Here is an 18,570-nt window from a genome sequence, read left to right as displayed (position 1 = left end):
CAGCCTCTCAGGCCTCCAGACAGTCCTTGACACATACCTGGCCTGAGCACCTCCCTTTAGCCGTAGGAGAAGATTCTACAACCCCTTTACCCACGTATCTTTCATAACTCTAAAGCCAGAACTGTGTGGACAATACTGCCAGGTTTGACTGCTCTCATATAGAGCACTGCAGCTTTGGAGTGAGGCGCTGGGTCACCTCTATGCTTACCTCTATGCGATGACAAAGTGGTTGACTCTCTTTCCCTTCTTGTCTCCTACACAATACCTACTCACTAGGATTGTTGTGAGGATGACTGTCTGGTGTGTAGTCAACACGTGCTACAGAGTAGCTGTTACTGATGTTGTGTTATTATGAAGCTTCTTTCTTTGTCCTTTAATAAGCTAGAGATGTCAGAAAAGAAAAGATGTAAGGGGAGAGGACTGGCTTGGAGCAATGGCTCAGCCATTAAGAGCACTGACTGCCCTTCCAGAGGACCCAGATTCAATTTCTACCACCCACATGGCTCACAACGGTTTCTAACTCCAGTTCCAGGATATTTAGAGCCCTCATGTGGCCTCCACATTTACCAGGCATACATGTGGTGCCTAGACATACATGCAGGAAAACACTTACACATAAAATACTAAAATGAAATAAAAGTTACGTTTTAAAAAGATGTAAGGAATTTGGTGGTAAAGATTGACAGACTGCATCAGATATAAGACTGTTTTAAGAAGCATTAGTTTGGGGGCTGGAAATATGGCCCATCTGTTAAGCAAACTTACCAACTTTGCAGAGGACCCTGGTTCTGTTCCCAGCACCTACACTGCAGCTAGCAAATAACTGTAACCCTGGTTTCTGTGGATTTAATGCCCTCCTTTGGCCTCTGTTGGTACTACACACATGTAATCCACATACATACATGCAGGTACTTGAACACATAAATTAAAAAAAAAAACAAAAACCCATCAGTTTCAGAAGTTGGATAGATGGAGATTTCAAACAATAAAGAGATTAAGGAAACTTTGATGTTCTATATTTCTGAATAGACTGTGCATGCTATCTCTGTTTCTGACTATCATCTATCTATCCATGCCTCTATAATCTTTATGTCTGTCTACTAATTATTTATATCAATTATTAAGAAATTAATAATTTAATTTTATAAGGGGTAGGTTTGCCCTATAAAGGCTACTTCTATAAAGGAATTTTCTCAACTGAGGTTGCCTCTTTTCAGGTGACACTAGCTTGTGTTAAGCTGACAAAACTAATCAATAAGTCTACAATGAAATTAAAGAGCAAACACAAGAATGTGGAATCTTTTCACTTACACATTTGGTTTATATTCCTGTGAGTTAAGACATCAAAGTTTTGTGCATCACCATAAAATATACTTTAGGACTTCTCTGTAAGCCAGAATAGAAGAGAAAAGAAAAAAAAAATGCCTATTATCAGATTTGCTGACATGAAACAAGGGCTAGAGTATAATTAGAAATTTAATGCAAATTAGTCATTCCTTTTGGAACTCTGAACTTGTGGCAATTCGCCCTCCGTGAGCAAAAGCACATGTGAATATGGACTGTCCTCAAAGAGGACGGCTTTACCCATGAGGGCAGGATGCAGTTTAGACCGTCAATCTTGTTTCCTTTAATATTCTACACATGCAGAACCTGGCATTTCATGAGGAAGCATGTTTATTCAGATTAACTATACTGCATGCCTGCTGTATGCCAGCATGCTAGTATCAGATGTTAAATAGATTGGAGTGGGGCTTGGTGACACATTCTAAAGTAGATCAGCATGTGAGGCCCTGGGTTCGATCACAGTATCACACTCACAGAACAAGCAAGCCGTCAGGAATTGCCCTCAGTTTATTTTATAAGAAAGAGGAAAAAATAGTCAATGTTTCCTGCCATAAGGAACTTATTAAAAAAAATCCTGCCAAGAGTAGGGATGCATGCTTTTAACCCCAGCACTCAGGAGGCAGAGGCAAGTGGATCTCTGAGTTCATGGCCAGGCTGGTTTATAGAGTGAGTTCCAAGACAGCCAGAGCTACACAGAGAAATCTGTTCCAAGCAAGCAAGCGAGCAAGCAAGCAAGCAAGCACCCCTGTAAAGAATTGCCTAGCTCCATTGCCTAGCAAATGGAAACACGAGTTGCATTGAATAGCAGTCTGCCCGTGCTTATGCTCTAGATTTTCAGTTTCTGTGTGGCATTTATATCCACATACGGGTCTGCTTCCTATATGTCTCTGGATTATTTATGTTTAATAGTAAGGAAAGCATGCTTGCCTTATAGTTTTCAAGTTTGTAGATAGCTTGTATATGTCTAATAATCCAGTTTGTGACCCAGACCCACGAAGGTAAAGATAATAAAGCTTGGGAGGTATGTGTGTGTGTGTGTGTGTGTGTGTGTGTGTGTGTGTGTGAGAGAGAGAGAGAGAGAGAGAGAGAGAGAGAGAGAGAGAGAGAGAGAATATTAAGATGTTTACACAGTAGAGGTTGAAACATAAGAAAATAGCTTTGCATGTAGCTAATTTTCTGTGTGAGACCCTAGGATCAGTTTCTAGCCCTCTCTCTTGCTCCTCTTGCCCCAATGAAGAAAAAAGAGGAAAAAGAATTTTTTAAGTAAGTATGAAGACTGTACCACTGAGAGGATCAGCAGAACAAAGGAGATTTAAAGTCAGCTGAAATTATATAACATTTATTCCAGTTAATTATATTAACACTAATCTTGAAACAATTTAGCAGCAAGCAGTTCCCAACTGAAGTTGAGGCAATGAAGAAAATTCATAGCATATGAACTGTAAAGTGGACACCGGGTTGCTTCCCATGATGTGAATGGGAAGGAACAACGCACTTGAGGAGTTGCACAGTGACTGTGGAGGGAAGACAAGAATCCAAGAAGGAATGATGGGGAAAGAAGGAGAAAGAAGTGTACCAGAAAGAGGTGACAGGCTGAGCATGACAGTGTCTGCAGTTGCCCTAGCTCCTTAGCAGGCTTGGCAGGGGTATCACTTGAGTTCAGTAGTTGAGCAACACAGTGAGACCCTCAGCTAAAAAAAAAAAAAAAGAAAAAAAAAAGTCAAAAGGAAAAGAACCCAGAAAAAAATTTTTATAGAAAAAAAATTCCCTTCTAAAGTTTTAAGTAATGTTATTTTTCCTCCTTCGTAGTGGAAAGCCCATGATGGAATCATTTTAAAAGTCGACTGGAACTCAGTTAATGATCTTATTTTATCCGCTGGTGAAGACTGTAAGTATAAGGTATGTGTCTTAGCTTCATTCCTTGCTGTGTGACAAAGTGCCCTGACAGCAGCTTTAAGAGGGAAGGCACCTGTTGTCGTATAGGTGCAGGCTGTAGTCCATCACTGCAGGGCCATCAGGGCAGGGGCTGGAAGCAGCTAGTCACAGCAGCAGGCAAGAGCAGAGGGCTGAGTGCGCCCGCCCAGGCCTTTATTCAGTGCGTTTTTCATTGCTTGGAGTTTAGGGCATCATGCTGCCACTAGGATGGGTCTTCCTGCTTCCTCTGCTGTAATCAAACAGAGCCTCACAGACGTCCCTGTGCCAACTTGCTAGACCATCCCTCACCGAGACTCTTTTCTTGTATACTGTGTCAAGTTGGCAAACAAGACTGACCGTCATAGCATGTAGTGTTTGGACTTAATATTTATCGGCTTAAAAGAATGAAATTTAGGGGAATTGTTTGGCTTACAATAGTGTATAAAATTATCTTTTAGTCTTTTACCTGTAATAATTGAACAAATTGTTTTCCAACTTTAAGTGCTATTTTAAGTTCTCATAATAAAATTTTGATTTAATAAGCAGCAACATCTCAATTTAGCTCATGTTTGTGTGTGTTTCAATTTAAATCAGTTCATTTCTTTATTCACACTTTTTTTTTTAAAAAAATCAACCTCCTCACTTCCTAAATATTGTACTATTTCAGAATAAAATAATTTGTGGATGCTAAGACACTTCTCCCTTTCTGCAGTACTGGGTCCATGGATATGCTAGGCAAAGGCTCTCCTTTTGAGGTCTGTCCTTAGGTCTGACAGTGACATTTACTGTCACTGTAGTTGCAGGGACTTTAGTTGAAATCAATTATTAGAGAGAGTCAGTAGAAATCTCACTTGGCAGAAAGAAATGATAGAAAATACTAACCCTCTTCACGTTTACTACTAATTTCAAAGTTCTTAAAATGGGCAGATTTAATAATGTTCTGAAATTCTTTCTTTCTAAGGCATGAACATTTCTAGGAATGTTGTTTTGTCCTCTTGTGTGAGGGTAAAGTCTGACTGCTAATTCTGTACAACAATGATTTCTTGGTCTCACTTGATATCTTATTGGAGGATAGACTTTTCTGTAGTAATGAGGCGATGATATAAACATTTACAATTTTGATTTTATAGGTTTGGGATAGTTATGGCCGTGTGCTGTACGGTTCCCAGCCTCATGAGCACCCTATCACCTCAGTGGCCTGGGCTCCAGATGGGGAGTTATTTGCCGTCGGATCATTTCATACTTTACGCTTGTGTGATAAAACTGGGGTAAGTGTCAGTCACAGGCATGCTGCCTGCCGCACGTGCTGGTGTATCACATACAGCAGTCACTCAGCGAGCACTTTGAAATGTTCTCATTGATTCCTGATTTATGAGATGAGGCAGTTTGCAACTGAAGAGTGGACATATTCTTTATTATTTGTCTTTTTGGAAATATTTGTTTTGAGCATGAGCCTAAAGGGTGGTTAAACAGTTTATTCCAGTTTTCTGCCCACTTAATATGAAGCACAGAGCTTTAAGTTATTTTTGGCATCAATATGTTTCATATAAAATTTTTGTAAGGAATTAATAGTAAATTGAAAAGTTAATTTTAGTGCCAGTATTTAAATTTAAAAGTCAATTTTAGTATTAGTATTTAGAAAGCAGAGGCAGGCAGATCTGAGTTGAAGGCCAGTTAGTCTACATAGCAAGTTCTAGGATAGCCAGGAACAGTGAGGCCCTGTTTCAAAAAGATAAGCAAGCAAACCATTCTCAAAAAATCCCCAAAGGCTATGCATTTCTTTCTCAAGGATTCATGCTTAGGGAGCTGGGCGTGGCTTGGTGGGTAAGAGTCTGCTGATATGCATGAGGCCTCAGCTTTGCTTTTTCACACACCTCTAAAAGCCAAGCACGCTGCACACTACTGCTCAGTACTGGTGGTGGGTGGAGACATAAGGTTCCTTATGTCTTCTTAGGTATTTGGTTTAGCTGAATGGATAAGCGCCAGGTTCAGGGAGATCCTGTCTCCTGTCTCAAAACATGCATGAAGAGAGATAGAGGAAGATACTTAATGTTAACTTCTGTCCTTCAAATACATGCACATATGCATGTACACCTATATGTGCATGTGCACACACTCATACAGATATGCGTATGTGACACAGCATGCATATGCATACATATACACACAGACAGAGACAGACAGAGTGCACGAGCATGCACATGAGTATTAGTGTTTAGATACAAGTACATACTGTGTGTAGAGCAGAATTCTGTTCTGGCAAGTGACAAGCTCAGTAACATTTCCCCATTGTTCTTGAAGGATGAATTTTTTATTAAAGTGCTCCAAAACCAGAGCATTCTATGGCTGAAAGAGTCTGAGTTGTTACGTTAGCTTTCTGTCACTGTAACAGAATGCATGAGGAAATCAGCTTGTAGAATAAAAAATTTATTTTGACTCTTGGAGGTTCCAGTCCATGACCATTTGTTTCCATGCCTTTGGGCATGTGGGAAGCAACATTAGGCTGATGTGTGTGCAGAGCAAGTCAGGAAGTGAGGGAGGAAGAGCACAGGGAGGGTCCCATAGTGCCTCTCAAGGGATGTACTGAGTGCCAAGTGCAAAAAGACTTCCTCTGCATTGCCCTACCTTCTGTAGGTTCTATAACCTCCTAAAGGCGTTATCCAGAAGACTGTTTAAGCCATTAACTGAGAGGTGTCTGGTGATACTGAAGGTCTGATCTTAGCAATGGATGCTTGGAGACAGTTCTTACATGGATAAGAGCAGTTAATTGTTAGAGTTAGCTCCTAATTGTTCTATGGCTTCCCTTCTTTGAGTGCAAAGCTGATTAGTTAAAATTTTAGAACTTTATAAATGGCCTATAACTTGTTTGATTACTTGTTTTCCATCATAAAACAGTTCATCCTTGCACCTGGCAGTAGACACTTTGATATCTGGTGACAAACATTCAGTCACTTCCCCACAGCTCCTAAGTGTCTGTGTGTCCGGTTGAGCGTCGGTTCCTCAGCCTGTCTTGCTAGTCACACCTTCACTTCTGTTTTCTTTCTCTTATTCATCTTTTCCCTCCCCCTTCCCTATTTCTAGCCCCTCCCTCTGTCCTTTCTTTTGGTAAGACAAGGTCTTGCTCTGCAGCCCGGACGGTTTTGAACATGTCATCTTTCCCCTGCCTCTCAAGCACTGAGATTCCCGCTGTGCGCCGACCGTGTGAGCTTCATTTTCATCCTTTCATGGACTGTTCTCATTTCCATCTTCTGCTCAGGGAACTGTACTCCTTCTTTAAGGTCTGTCTCTTCACTCGCATTCTTTTTTATCATGTCATGGTATTGAAATCTGTTTTTCAACTTCTCACTTTGTTTAGCATCCTGATGGTATCATCAGGATGTTAGATTATCTAATTGCTTACAAACTTTTTTTGTTTCAATTTGTTTTCAGATGTAAGGATCTTTACCTCAGGTGTCTATCAGTAATTATGTCTATAGAACATATACACTCATTTTTGTAATATATCATGCTTTTTTATTTTCTATTTTAGTTTTATATATATTACTTTTGACTCTATAGTTTATAGGATCCCATAGCTCAAGTATTATCTATACTTAAGTGCAGTAGATACCCAGTAATTAATTTATTAAGTTCATATTGTACATAGTCATTTTAATGTCATTTGAGCAAAAATTTAAAAATTGATTTATGCAAGTAACCAAATTCCAAATTCATCTCATTTAATACCATATCCTTTTTAGACTTACTAATTCTGGAAAAGTAAACTGAAGTACATAGGAGGTTTGTAAAGCACTGTGAAGATATGCAGAAGGTTAATTCTCCCTGTGGGACATTGATTGGGCTTGGTGAATAAGTAGTTCTCCAAGGTTCAGGCAAGAGGAACGTCTCGTGCCTCCAAGTGTGAAAGAGTACGGCAGGTTTTGTGTGGCCAGTAGATCTTGCATAGGATATTATCAGGGGTTGATACAGAAGAGCTATTCACCAAGCATGCCTGTTATGACTGTATAGAAGAGGATAGTTTAGAGCTTGAAGATAATGTTTTTCCGTGCAGCCCCTCAGGGACTGCTGCAGAGCGAGAAAGGCCAGGCTGAGATCAGAGTGTTTGCCTCCAGCAGCCAGAGACAGCTCCATAGTGACCTGGTTTACTATGAGAGTCTTTTGAATAGCTAGAACAGTGAAATTGGAAAGACAGCATGATGTGTTAGCCTGTAAAGCATCATGGAAGGCAGGTAATAACACATTAGAACAATAAGTGATGTGGGGAAAGGTATACCAAGCAAAATCACGGAGTTATAGTCTACCAGACAAAGCTTAGCATGGGGCAGCAATGTGGACTTTACTGTGGGGACAATGGTGAGTTACTGATTCTTAGTAGTGACCTTTAAGAGATAGGACATTTTGAAAGAGTGTACTCTGAGGTCAGTGTGGGACAGATTAGAAACAAGATAGAACAGAAGCAGAGTGCCTAGGCTGTTGGTCTGAATAATGGGGTAGCAAGTTGATCTGTAAAGGGATTGGTTCAGGAGAGAGATCTTTGCTATTTATTTGGGGAGAGGCATGAATTTCTTGAAGATAACCCCCTAATATGACATAAATTGAATATGACATAATATATGAATTATTCTTACTTTGTGTTATTTTGATAGATACTTTGTTTGAACATTACAATAATCAAGTTTCCTAGTTAGCTTGCATAAGTGTTACTTGGGTATTGCTAAAAGGTATGTTCTTGACTCTGTATTTGAAATTTTATTTTTTCTTTTACATTTATTTATTTATATTTATTTTTGATTTTTTTGAGACAGGGTTTCTTTTGTGTAGCATTAGTTGTCCTGGAACTGGCTTTGTAGACCAGGTTGGCATTTAACTCACAGAAATATACTTGCCTCTGCCTGCTGAGTTCTGGGATTAAAGGTGTGGACCACCACCTCCTGGTTATAAAATTTTTAAAAGGACTTTTAAAAATGATTTATTTTTATTTCATGTGCATTAGTGTTTTGTCTGCATGTATGTCTGTGTGAGAGTGCTAGATGTCCTGGACCTACAGACAGTTGTGAGGTGCCATGTAGGTACTTGAATTGTACCCAGTCCCCTGGAAGAGTAACCAGCACTCTTGCTTAAACCATCTCTCTAGCCCCTTAAGAAACGTTTTCAAGTAGCCTACTGAGCCCAGTTTATACTCAGGGTCTGGGGGGTGGTTATCCTCTGCAGCATGGTCAACCTCTGGGTGCTCCATCCACAAAGAAAGCAGCCTCTCTCTCCCCAGAAGCTTCGGTCGGTGTAAATGGCTCTTTAGCTAAGAGTTGGAGTCCATGAGCCGTCCTTTGTGCAGGCTGGAATGTTGGTCTGCTTGCTTTGTGCAGATCTTATGTAGATAACCAGTTGCCTCGTGCCCGTGAGTGTGGTTGTCTAGGAATGTCTAGAAGACACTGTTACACTCCAGTCTTCCCCAACGTCTGGCTCTTACCTTCTTTTTGTCCCCTATTGCACAATGGTCCTGAGCCTTTGGGGAAAGGAGTGTCACATAGATGCTCCATTTGTGGTTGAGCACACCACAGACACTTTCCCCACATTAACCAGTTGAGTTTCAGCATTAACTGCACAAAGAAGCTTCTCACATGAGGTCTTACAGCTGCGCCAATAAGTCAGTGGGTCTAAAGATATGAGTGTAGGGGGCAGTTTGATGTCTGTTTAGCAAAATAGTAATAGGCTCCCTGCTAGGCCCTGTGAGCGCAGAGCTGTGTCCTCTTTGGAGCCCTATTTGTAATGTGCTGAAGTGAAATCTTACTCTAGACAGTCACTTCTTAGGCTTAGACTCTTCTTCTGGTCATTTCTGTGTTTGCATTGCTCCTTAGTCTAATACCCAGTTGTCAAAATCCCCTTTCCCTGCTCCCACCTCTTCAAAATCTAATTTCCTGTTAGAAGGAGGCTGGGAGCTGCTGCTTTGTGGCTCTTAGTGCAAGCCATAGCAAGGGACAGGGCCCAGGACAGTTTTCACAGTGCTGATTGGGGAATTGGAGAATACTTGCTGTGTGATACCCCCCCACACACAAACCCCGGAAATGCAAAACAAACATTTACTCTCCCTAGATGGCACTATAAACAGACCAAGGAAAGGATCGCCCAGGTCTGCCTTGATAAGCCAATGTGTTCCCTGAAGTTACTTACAGGAGTGTGGTATGGGTGGCCCTCTGCTAGCCTGTCTTTTGGTCAGGGTAGTCTTTGGTCCATGCATTTTTTCCTTTCCTTTCCCTTGTCCCTGTTTAGGGAATAAACCCTGGGCAGGTCTGTGCCCAGTTTTCATGGTCCTGGGACTTTGTGCATGCTTGATAAGCACTCTGCCTCCATCCCCTGCCTCTGATGGGCAGCTGATACATTCCTCAGCTCAGTAGCTCTGCCTAGAGGCGTTTCCTGTGATGAGATACTGTATAGTATGCACAGTTACAATGATGTTTGTATAACACATCTCAGGTCTTATTTAGTAGTATTAAGGCAAAATGAAGAGTAAGTGTCTGCAAGTAGGAAACTGATTGGCACTTGTTCTGTTTTCCTAAATGCATTGCCTGTAGTTCTTTAAGAATGTGAAAGGAAGATTGTGCTTAGTTAGTCAGAAGGACACCCTGATAAGCCTGCCTGCCTGCCTGCCTACCCTCCCTCCCCCCTCCCTCCTTTCCTCCTTCCCTCATCCCCTCCCTCCCTCCCTCCCTCCTTCCCTCCATCCCTCCCTCCCTCCCTCCTTTCCTCCTTCCCTCCTCAAAAGGCTACCAGCAGCAATTGAGTGAGAGGTGGCAGATAAAGCAGGGAGTAGACTGATCCCAAACAAACCTAGGAGAGTAGAGAGAGGAAGATAAGGAACAGGGGCTTTCGTGGGCTTTCACGTCTACTAGGAATCTTGTCTACCATACAAGGCAGGGTCAGACACACATGAGAAGACCAGGGAAGACGTTCAGCATCTGTGGCTGGTGGCTTGTGGGTGATTCACACACTGGGGAGGCCAAATCAGAATTTCTGATGGTGTGGCTTGATGCTACAAGAGTGCTCCAGGCATAGCCAAATGGCCAGAGGTAAGAAGGTAGCATTTTTCTCTCTGTTTGGCTATGTCAGGGCATTGGCTGACTGTTGAATAACACAGTGAAGACTTCAGTTACCACACAGGAGAGTATTAGTCTATGGCTAACAGTTTGGAAAAGTCTCTAAAAGGACAGATGACTGCTGTTCCTACTGGGCAACTACTCAGACAGAGTGAGGAGTCTGGTTTCCAGAGCTATTCACAGGGTGGTATTTCAAATAACCAGTTTTAAAAAGAAAAGAAAAAGACATAAGGCACATTGAAAAGCAGAATTCAATGGTCCATTCTTAGGGGGAAAAGGTGACAAAAGCCATTTCCAATATAGCCAACCCTGAACCTGTCAGACAAAGAGCATGTGCTCAAAATATTTAAAGACATGTCAATAAATCAACAGAAAACATTTGAGACAGTGGGACAGGGTCCATTGTGTAGCTCTTGTTGACCAGACTGGTCTCAAACTCAGATCTGCCTACCTCTGCTCTCCATGTGCTTGGAGTAAAGGCATGCACCACAACACCCAACCAAAGAAATTATTTTAAAAGAATCCAATTAGAATTCTGAAGTTAAGCAAGGGCTTAAAGAAGTATAAATACTCCAAAATACTATCTTTTCAGTGACAAGCAGCAATACATTTTTCACTGCCCAGAAAATGTGGAAACACATGGATAGAAGCATTGGTCACTGTAGGTTTTCTCAAGTATAATTTGATACTTTTGACACAGCTGTAATACATTCAAGAAAGTATAAAATGTTCCCTGAGATGGCTAAGCAGGTAGTGGGCCTTGATGCCCATCCTGACGACCTGACTGATCTCCGAGACCCACATGGCAGCGGGAGAAAACCAACTAAACTGTCCTCTCACCTCCACATGAGTACCAACATAAATAAATACAATAAGAGAACAGAAAGTTAAGCTTGGAAAGAGAGAGCATCGTTTGTATATGTTTATGTGTGTATCTGTGTGTATGAATGCCACATGTGTGGAGGCCTGCAGAGGCCAGAATACAATATTGGATTCCCTGGAGCAGGAAAGTTACAGACAGTTGCGAATCCAAGTGTTCTTAACCATTGAGGTATTTCTTCAGTTTGAGGTAGCATTATTTTAAGGTAAATTATTAAGAAATGTGCCAGGAAAATGAACATTACTAGGTTATCAGTAAAATAAATCATGGAATAAGTGAATTGCTTGTGGAATAAACTTAAGATTTTTGGTTCTGTATTTTTCTAGGTTCTATAATAAAACTTTCTTTTTATCTTTGATATCTAAAAATGTGATTCAAATTAACATAGGCATTTTAAGTAAACACTCAGAATTGTTAATGAATTACACAAGTTATTAGACAAAATAGGATTTAAGGAGAAAAAGCTCAAGATACAAGGTACTTTAGGCTAAAATAACTAGCAATGTAACATTTATGTTTCAGTAGGGGGCGCTATTGGTTGCACAGAAGATAAGTTGTAATTCTCATTTTCTCTGAACATTCAGACTTTCTTCTATTCATTCACTCATCCATTCAATCAAATTAAATTTAATACTCATTACTTGCAGGAACTTTCTTTGAGCCTTGTGTAAGTTTTCATTGTTCATGATGTATATAACGGCCATTTGTCTCATATTAAGAGGGACTAAGACGATTCCTTAAGACTTAAGTCATTGTCTAACATTTAAATATGTATTTCTCTGTTGGGAAATGACTTGCATAAACAACTTCAGAGATTGCAAGAAAATAAGTCTTGTCTTTTTCTTCCGTACCATAACATCTAACACTTTTTATTCTGAGTGTTGGGCGTTTTGCTTACGTGTATGTCTGTGCCCTTGGAGACCACATTAGCACAATGGATCCTGTGCAGCTGGATTTACAGAGCATTGTGGGCTGTTATGTGGGTGCTGGGAATCACACTTGGATCCTCTGGAGGAGCAGCCAGTGCCGTTTACCACTGAGCCATCTCCCTAGCCCCTGAAGTTAACACTTTATAGAGGCATCCTCAGCTGCTTTTAAAAAATATTGTACTGTCCAGTCCAAATATTGTACTGCCAAATATTGTCCAAAATATTGTACTGCTTATTTTAGTGAAATTTAAAGCTCTTATTACATTTTTGCTTTGGTGTATTTCTAGAGTTCTGGGGTCAAAACTCCTGAGGTGTGCTACAAAGTAAAGGCTCCTTCTGGGCCTTTATATTCCTCATGTACAAAACAAGGGCTCGGGGCTCCAGGATCATCTCTTCTGTTAACTCCACCATCCTGTGCCATCTCGCCCTGTCACTGGACATGCCACTTACTTCTTATGAGTACTAATTGCTTGTTTCGTTGCCTTTTACTACAAGAAGTAAAACTGCTCAGGGCACAACAAACACAGGGTGGGGGGGATCTCAAGCTGTGCTGGAGCAATGACTGGCCTATGACTTTAGATTTCCACCATGTATTGAGGTGTATGCAAGTAAAAGCCATTAAACAAAGAGATATAAAGATCCAGAGGAATCTTTTAGAGACCCAGGGAAATTTTAAGAAGGCCTTAGGAACCAAGAAGTAGATTGCTAAAAAAACTAAAAGCATTTTCTTTGTGTTTTTTGTTTTTGCTTCAGTGTGCATATCCAAGGTCGTCGTCTTTTTTTTTTGGTCTGTCTTTCCCAGCTAAGTGACTTATGCCTCGCTTCCCCAATGCCATGCTGGAAAGTGACTTAAAGTGAACACCTGTTACATTGAAGAGTATAGACTACATCCATGTCCCAATTTTGCATGTTGGTACCAGGGGAGAGACGAGTAACCTTGTGTAGGTTAGGGGTACAAGCCTGGTCTAATCATATGTTTTTAGGCATGTGGGGGAGATGATATGAACACAGCTACAGGACTCAAGTACAGTGACCACGCGAGTTGCTGGTGAGGACAAAGTCTTAGTAATGGGGAAGGAGGCAGAGGCAGTCATTTTTATCTCAGACCATTTCAGATTTACCAGAAGTTTTTAATTTAATCCTCTGAGAAATTTCCTACTTATGTTAGTGAATTTCTGACTTTATAATGAAAGACAAAGAGGAATTTATAGTTACATTTTCATGTTTGATATAGAACCTATTTTGTAAGAAACCATAAAATATAAACCACAAAGCAAAAGGATTCTTTTCTGCTATCTAGGATTGAGAGGCTCAGAAAGTTATTCAAAATTAGATTTCTATTACAGAATTTAGTTTCATTATTTTTAAAACTAACACTTAGAGCCTAGAGCTGTTCTTCCAGAGGACAGCACCCATATGGTGGCTCACAGCCATCTGCAGCTCTAGGTCCAGGGGATCTGATGCCCTCTTCTGGCTTTTGCCAGGACGCTTAGTGCACTGAGCATGCACTTTGTGTACGGATGTATTTGCAGGCAGAGCACCCATCACATACAATATATTTTTAAATATATAAAGAAACAAAAATTAACACAGAATGTAGAGGGTGTTGTAGAAATGATCAGTTTTAGAGGATTAATTTATAGACAGATTTTATTGTTTTATTTCCAAAGAGTTTTATTAGTAAAGCATCTCGATTAGTTTATTGGTGACCCAGTCAGTAATTTTGGTGGCATTTGTGAGGTGGCTAATTTATTTTATGTGTTATTTTAGACCTGAGTCTTGACATGTAGCCCAGACAGGTCTTGAATGAGAGATCCTGTATGTGCTGACAGAGTAGGCTGATGGGAAAATATCTAATATCTGGGTTTTGTTGTTCTTGGAATTTGTTAAAAATTATTTTGTAGGTCACCTTTAGTTAAACATGTCATTTAGCTTTGGAAAGGACTTCCTACAGCCATAAGCTTGTTCATTCGTACATGTATTCATTCAGTAGTACTCATGCCTGGGCCTTTGGCTGTTTGGAGAAAACCATCACTTTCCCTTTCAAGAGTCCTGAGAGTATGAAGTTGTAGCATGGACAAAGGTTACTGCAAGTTTCAGTCTAGCCTAGGTTCAATTGTAAGACTTGTCTTACAATACATAGTAGCAATAATGATGAGGATGATGAGGCTGCTGCTACTGCTAATAATAATAATAATAATAATAATAATAATAATAATAATAATAATAAAGTGCAGTCAGGTGTATGTAATCCCCGGTATAGGCAGGAAAATTGAAAAATTGAGACTTGCAGGCCAGCTTAGTCTGTGTTGTACAACAAAACTCTGTTTGCAAATATCACCATCTTGGGACAAGGGGATTCCATTGATAAAGTACTTGCCACTGTGAGGACTGTTTTCTGGGTCCCCAGAAGCCAGATCAATGCCAGGTGGTTGTGGTCAGTGCCTGCCTGAAATTCCAGCACTTGGAAGGTAGAGGTAGGGTGACCCCAGAGCAAGCTGGCTGTCTGGATGCGTGTTTAGTAGGGAGCTGCATACCATGACCCTTGTGTGGATATCAGGGGACAGCTCTCTGAAATTGGGTTTCTCTTTCCATCGTGCAGGCCCTGGGTCTTGAACTCAGATGGGCGGTCAGGCTCGGTGGCAAGTGTTTCGCCTGCTGAGCTGTCTTGCTGGCTCTGCTTACCTTTCATGGGACTAAGCTGACTGAAGTGCATTTCCTTTGTGATTGAATAACTCAAAAATAAACAGTCTTGGGCCGGCGTGTCCTTCCAGGCCTGATGACTTAGATTTTATTCTTTGAGTAAAATATTTTCCAATAAACTATTTTCAACATTATTACCTAAAAGTAATCATTTGCATTAAAGCGGTGTGGTTTTGGCAGTTTTGGGGCTATTTCATATACTGTTTTTCTGTGTTCCTAATGTATAATTTAAAAAATTCTATCTGTATCTTTCATATAATTCTATCAAGAAAACACCTTCAGTAATTTCAGATAGAAATACATTTTTCCTCTGCCCTAACAATGGCAGTGATCGATCGGTTCCCTGCAGAGAAGGGCACTGTCTCACAAGCATAAATGACTTAGGAATGATATCGTGTCTGAAATCAACTTTAGGAGTTTTGTGTGTCTGTGGACTTGAATGAAGCAGTCCCTTTAAGGCAGTGGTTCTTAATTTTCCTAATGCTGGGACCCTTTAATACAGTTCCATACGTTGTGGTGACCCATCACCCCAACCATAAAATCATTTTCATTGGTACTTTATAACGGTGATTTTGCTACTGTTATGCATTCATTTGACCCCTCCCACAAAAACCCACAGATTGAGAACCACTACTTTAAGGAGTCAATACCTTCCTTAATGAAGTTAGTGTGTTCCAGGAGAGACATATATTTTTGCCATTGCTTCACTGCAAAACATTTAAATTCCAGAAAGTAAAGCTATAAATAATCACAAAATACACTCTTTTAAAAATCACCTTAATATTTTAATATGTTTAAAAGTTCTCACTTTTGGGGGGCAATAAATCAATTTTTCACCCTCTTCTTTTTCCATCTAGTGGTCATATGCTTTAGAGAAACCCAACACTGGCAGCATATTTAATATCGCCTGGTCTATTGATGGCACTCAGATTGCTGGAGCCTGTGGAAATGGCCATGTTGTCTTTGCACATGTGGTGGAGCAGCGCTGGGAGTGGAAAAATTTTCAAGTAACGCTAACGAAGAGAAGAACCATGCAGGTATGATCATGTCCCAGAGTCCAGTAAATCTGCTTCTTTGCACTATACAGATGTATCCCTATTGGTCACTCTTACCCATGTATAGACATCCAGTCACCGATGAAAGTACGTTGACTATAGGCATGACATAAGACCCTTATGAAAGCCCTGAGTGTATGTAGTTACTGTGCTTAACATAGCACATGCTAGTGACATTTGAAGCTTTTAGGGAGTGTGAGGCACTTGAGGAAGGACAGTTGAAGAAGTCAGATGAATAGAAGTGTCAGGTTTCACACTAGAAGCTACTCCAAGGCACTATTTCTTTATGGGTGAATACAATTAACCTTTTTATGTTTTTTCCAATTGCCTTTTAAGGATTAGGTAAGGCAAGTTAAGATGGGAAAGATTTAGGAAGTTGTTCTTGGGATTTAAGAAGTAAGGGAGAAGAACTTTTTTCATATTTGGGTTTCTGACTGAGGCCTTTATGACAAAGGGCAGATTTACAAGTGGCCACATTACTGAGTGCAAGTTTTACATGTCATTATAGGTTTGAGGAAGAGTAGACAGCTGTGGAGAGAGGGCTAGGGCAAGGTGATCTGCTCCAGTGAGCACGGACTGGAGAGTCCGCGGGCCCAGACCCTGCTCCACATCCCTCTGCTTTCAGAGATAGGATGTCCCTAAGTACCTCTGTGAAGACACTGCATGAAGGGCCTTTGAGCTGTTTCAGAGAAAGGTCAGACACTTGCTAAGGCTTACAACCTGCTCAGGGCAAGTTAGTAGGAAAGGCAGAGTGACCTTCTGCTCCTGTGTCTTCCTGTTCCTTTGCTTGGGGATATGTAAATGCCAGCTGCCATATTTGGGGATATTGTGTAGTTTTGAAGTGGAATACTTTGTAGTTTAATACACAGAAATAGGGTATGTCAGTGGGAGAAGGGAGGGGATGTTTCTAGGTCAGAGAACATCCACGGGTCAGTTGTAAGCATCTAAAGACTGGTGGGTACTGTGCTCTCTGTTTTTTCAGTTAGGCCGGCACTAGCTTAGTACCTTGCCTAGAGTAAGTGTCCAACAGACTTATTGAAATTCAGCCGAAGAGCATGTTAGCTGCTGTGCAGACTGTTGCCCCCAAAGATCATCTGCCAAAGGAGGAGGTTCTACTTTCTCCTCACCCTCTCATCTTTATCAGTGCTCTGTCTTATGTATTCATAGCCATGGGGCTTTAGTTCCTGTAAAAGATTAGAAGCATACATAAGTTTAACCTACTAAAGAACTTCGCTAGCTCAAGTACCAAGATTTTAAAATGCCAATAATGTGATCCCCAGACTAAGTATTAGATTCAGTAGAATTTTTCTTTGCTTTATTTGCTTATTTTGAGTATTATACTTGGAAAATGTCTTTTTTTTTTTTTTTTAAGAAAAGCAGAGCATAGTGTGTAGAATCTCCATATCCTTACCATCCAGCCACAGCAGTCATCAGCTGGAGGCTCACCTGCCCCGTCCACAGCCTCACCTGCTTCCCAACTTACCCTGGGTGTCAGGCAAACTCCTACAGCTTACTGCATCAGTAAGATGTTCTACATAGTTAAACATAGGGCAGCTCTGTTTTTAATATAACCATAATATCATTTTCATAAACGAACAATAATAACTTTAATTTTATAAACTTTCTACAAAATGCTCATCTTTAGATGTCTCCTACATGTTATAAATTTCAAGTTTATTTAAGTCAAGATTCAAACAACTGCATTCAAGTGATTGCAATGGGTTTAAGTTGCTCTTGGTCTGTAATTTCTCCCCTTCCTTCCTCCCTCCCTCCTTCCCTCCCTCCCTTCTTTCCTTCCTTCCTTCCTTCCTTCCTTCCTTCCTTCCTTCCTTCCTTCCTGGCTCTGTTTCTTCTTACCTTTGTTTTAGGAAGCCATATAGTTGAAGAGTTTTTCACACTGTGGACTTCTCAGGTTGTGGTCTGTGGAGTGTTATTTTTGTTTTGTTTTCTGATGCTAGTGATTGGATCTAGGGTAATGTACTAGGTCAGCCGCTCTCCTGGGTGAAAGCCCATTCCATCCATGGGAGGGATTGACATATCCCTTTGGTCTTTGGAACTCCTGAAAACTGAAGGTTGTATCTAAACAATAGCATAAAATATATATTTCTTGTTTAACTTGGAACCAAAACATGACACTATCTCCAGAACAAAGAATCACGTTGAGAGTTCTAATCTGCTGATTTGGGACAAAACTATTTTATTCATATGTGCAGGAGTTTAGTATTATCAAAATAACTCCAGTGTTATATTCTAGAGAACTCTCCTGAGAACATAGTCATGCTTCTAAATAGAGTGTTAGTTTGGAAATAAGAAAGACTCATCTCAGTGACTAGGTACATTTCATGTGACACTACATATGGAATCTTTTAAAAGGTATATTGAATTCAAGGTATCCTTAGAAGCAAAGTTGATAAATTAAATAGAACTAGAAAGCGTTTTAATTTATAAAGAGTTACACTCTCTGTGATTATAAAGGAGTGTGTTTGTTGAGTTGGACCTATTCAGTATTCTTTCTTAGTACTATCCCTTCTTTATCCATTGGATACTTATGAGTTAGAGGACTGCTTTCCAGGTGCTATGCTAAGTAATGAGGAGCACAGCACCAAATGAAACATTTGTTTTCTGTTCTATTGTCCCTCCTAGGTTAGTGTTTT

General features: G+C 40.4%; 1 protein-coding gene across 3 annotated transcripts in view; it reads left to right on the top strand.

Annotated features, from left to right (window-relative positions):
* Positions 1-18,570, top strand: part of Ift80 (intraflagellar transport 80) — a 94,310-nt gene that overhangs the window by 33,507 nt on the left and 42,233 nt on the right. For all 3 annotated transcript variants that reach the window (XM_063281591.1, NM_001013911.1, XM_039102020.2), the window contains 3 exons: positions 3,154-3,243; positions 4,389-4,526; positions 15,719-15,898. In XM_063281591.1, the coding sequence (XP_063137661.1) occupies positions 3,154-3,243; positions 4,389-4,526; positions 15,719-15,898 (408 nt within the window). The remainder of the gene's footprint in view (positions 1-3,153; positions 3,244-4,388; positions 4,527-15,718; positions 15,899-18,570) is intronic.

Source organism: Rattus norvegicus, chromosome 2, assembly GCF_036323735.1.
Source record: "Rattus norvegicus strain BN/NHsdMcwi chromosome 2, GRCr8, whole genome shotgun sequence".
Lineage (NCBI taxonomy): Eukaryota > Metazoa > Chordata > Mammalia > Rodentia > Muridae > Rattus > Rattus norvegicus.
The sequence above is the reverse complement of the archived record's forward strand: the minus strand, read 5'-3'. Positions and strand labels throughout refer to the sequence as shown.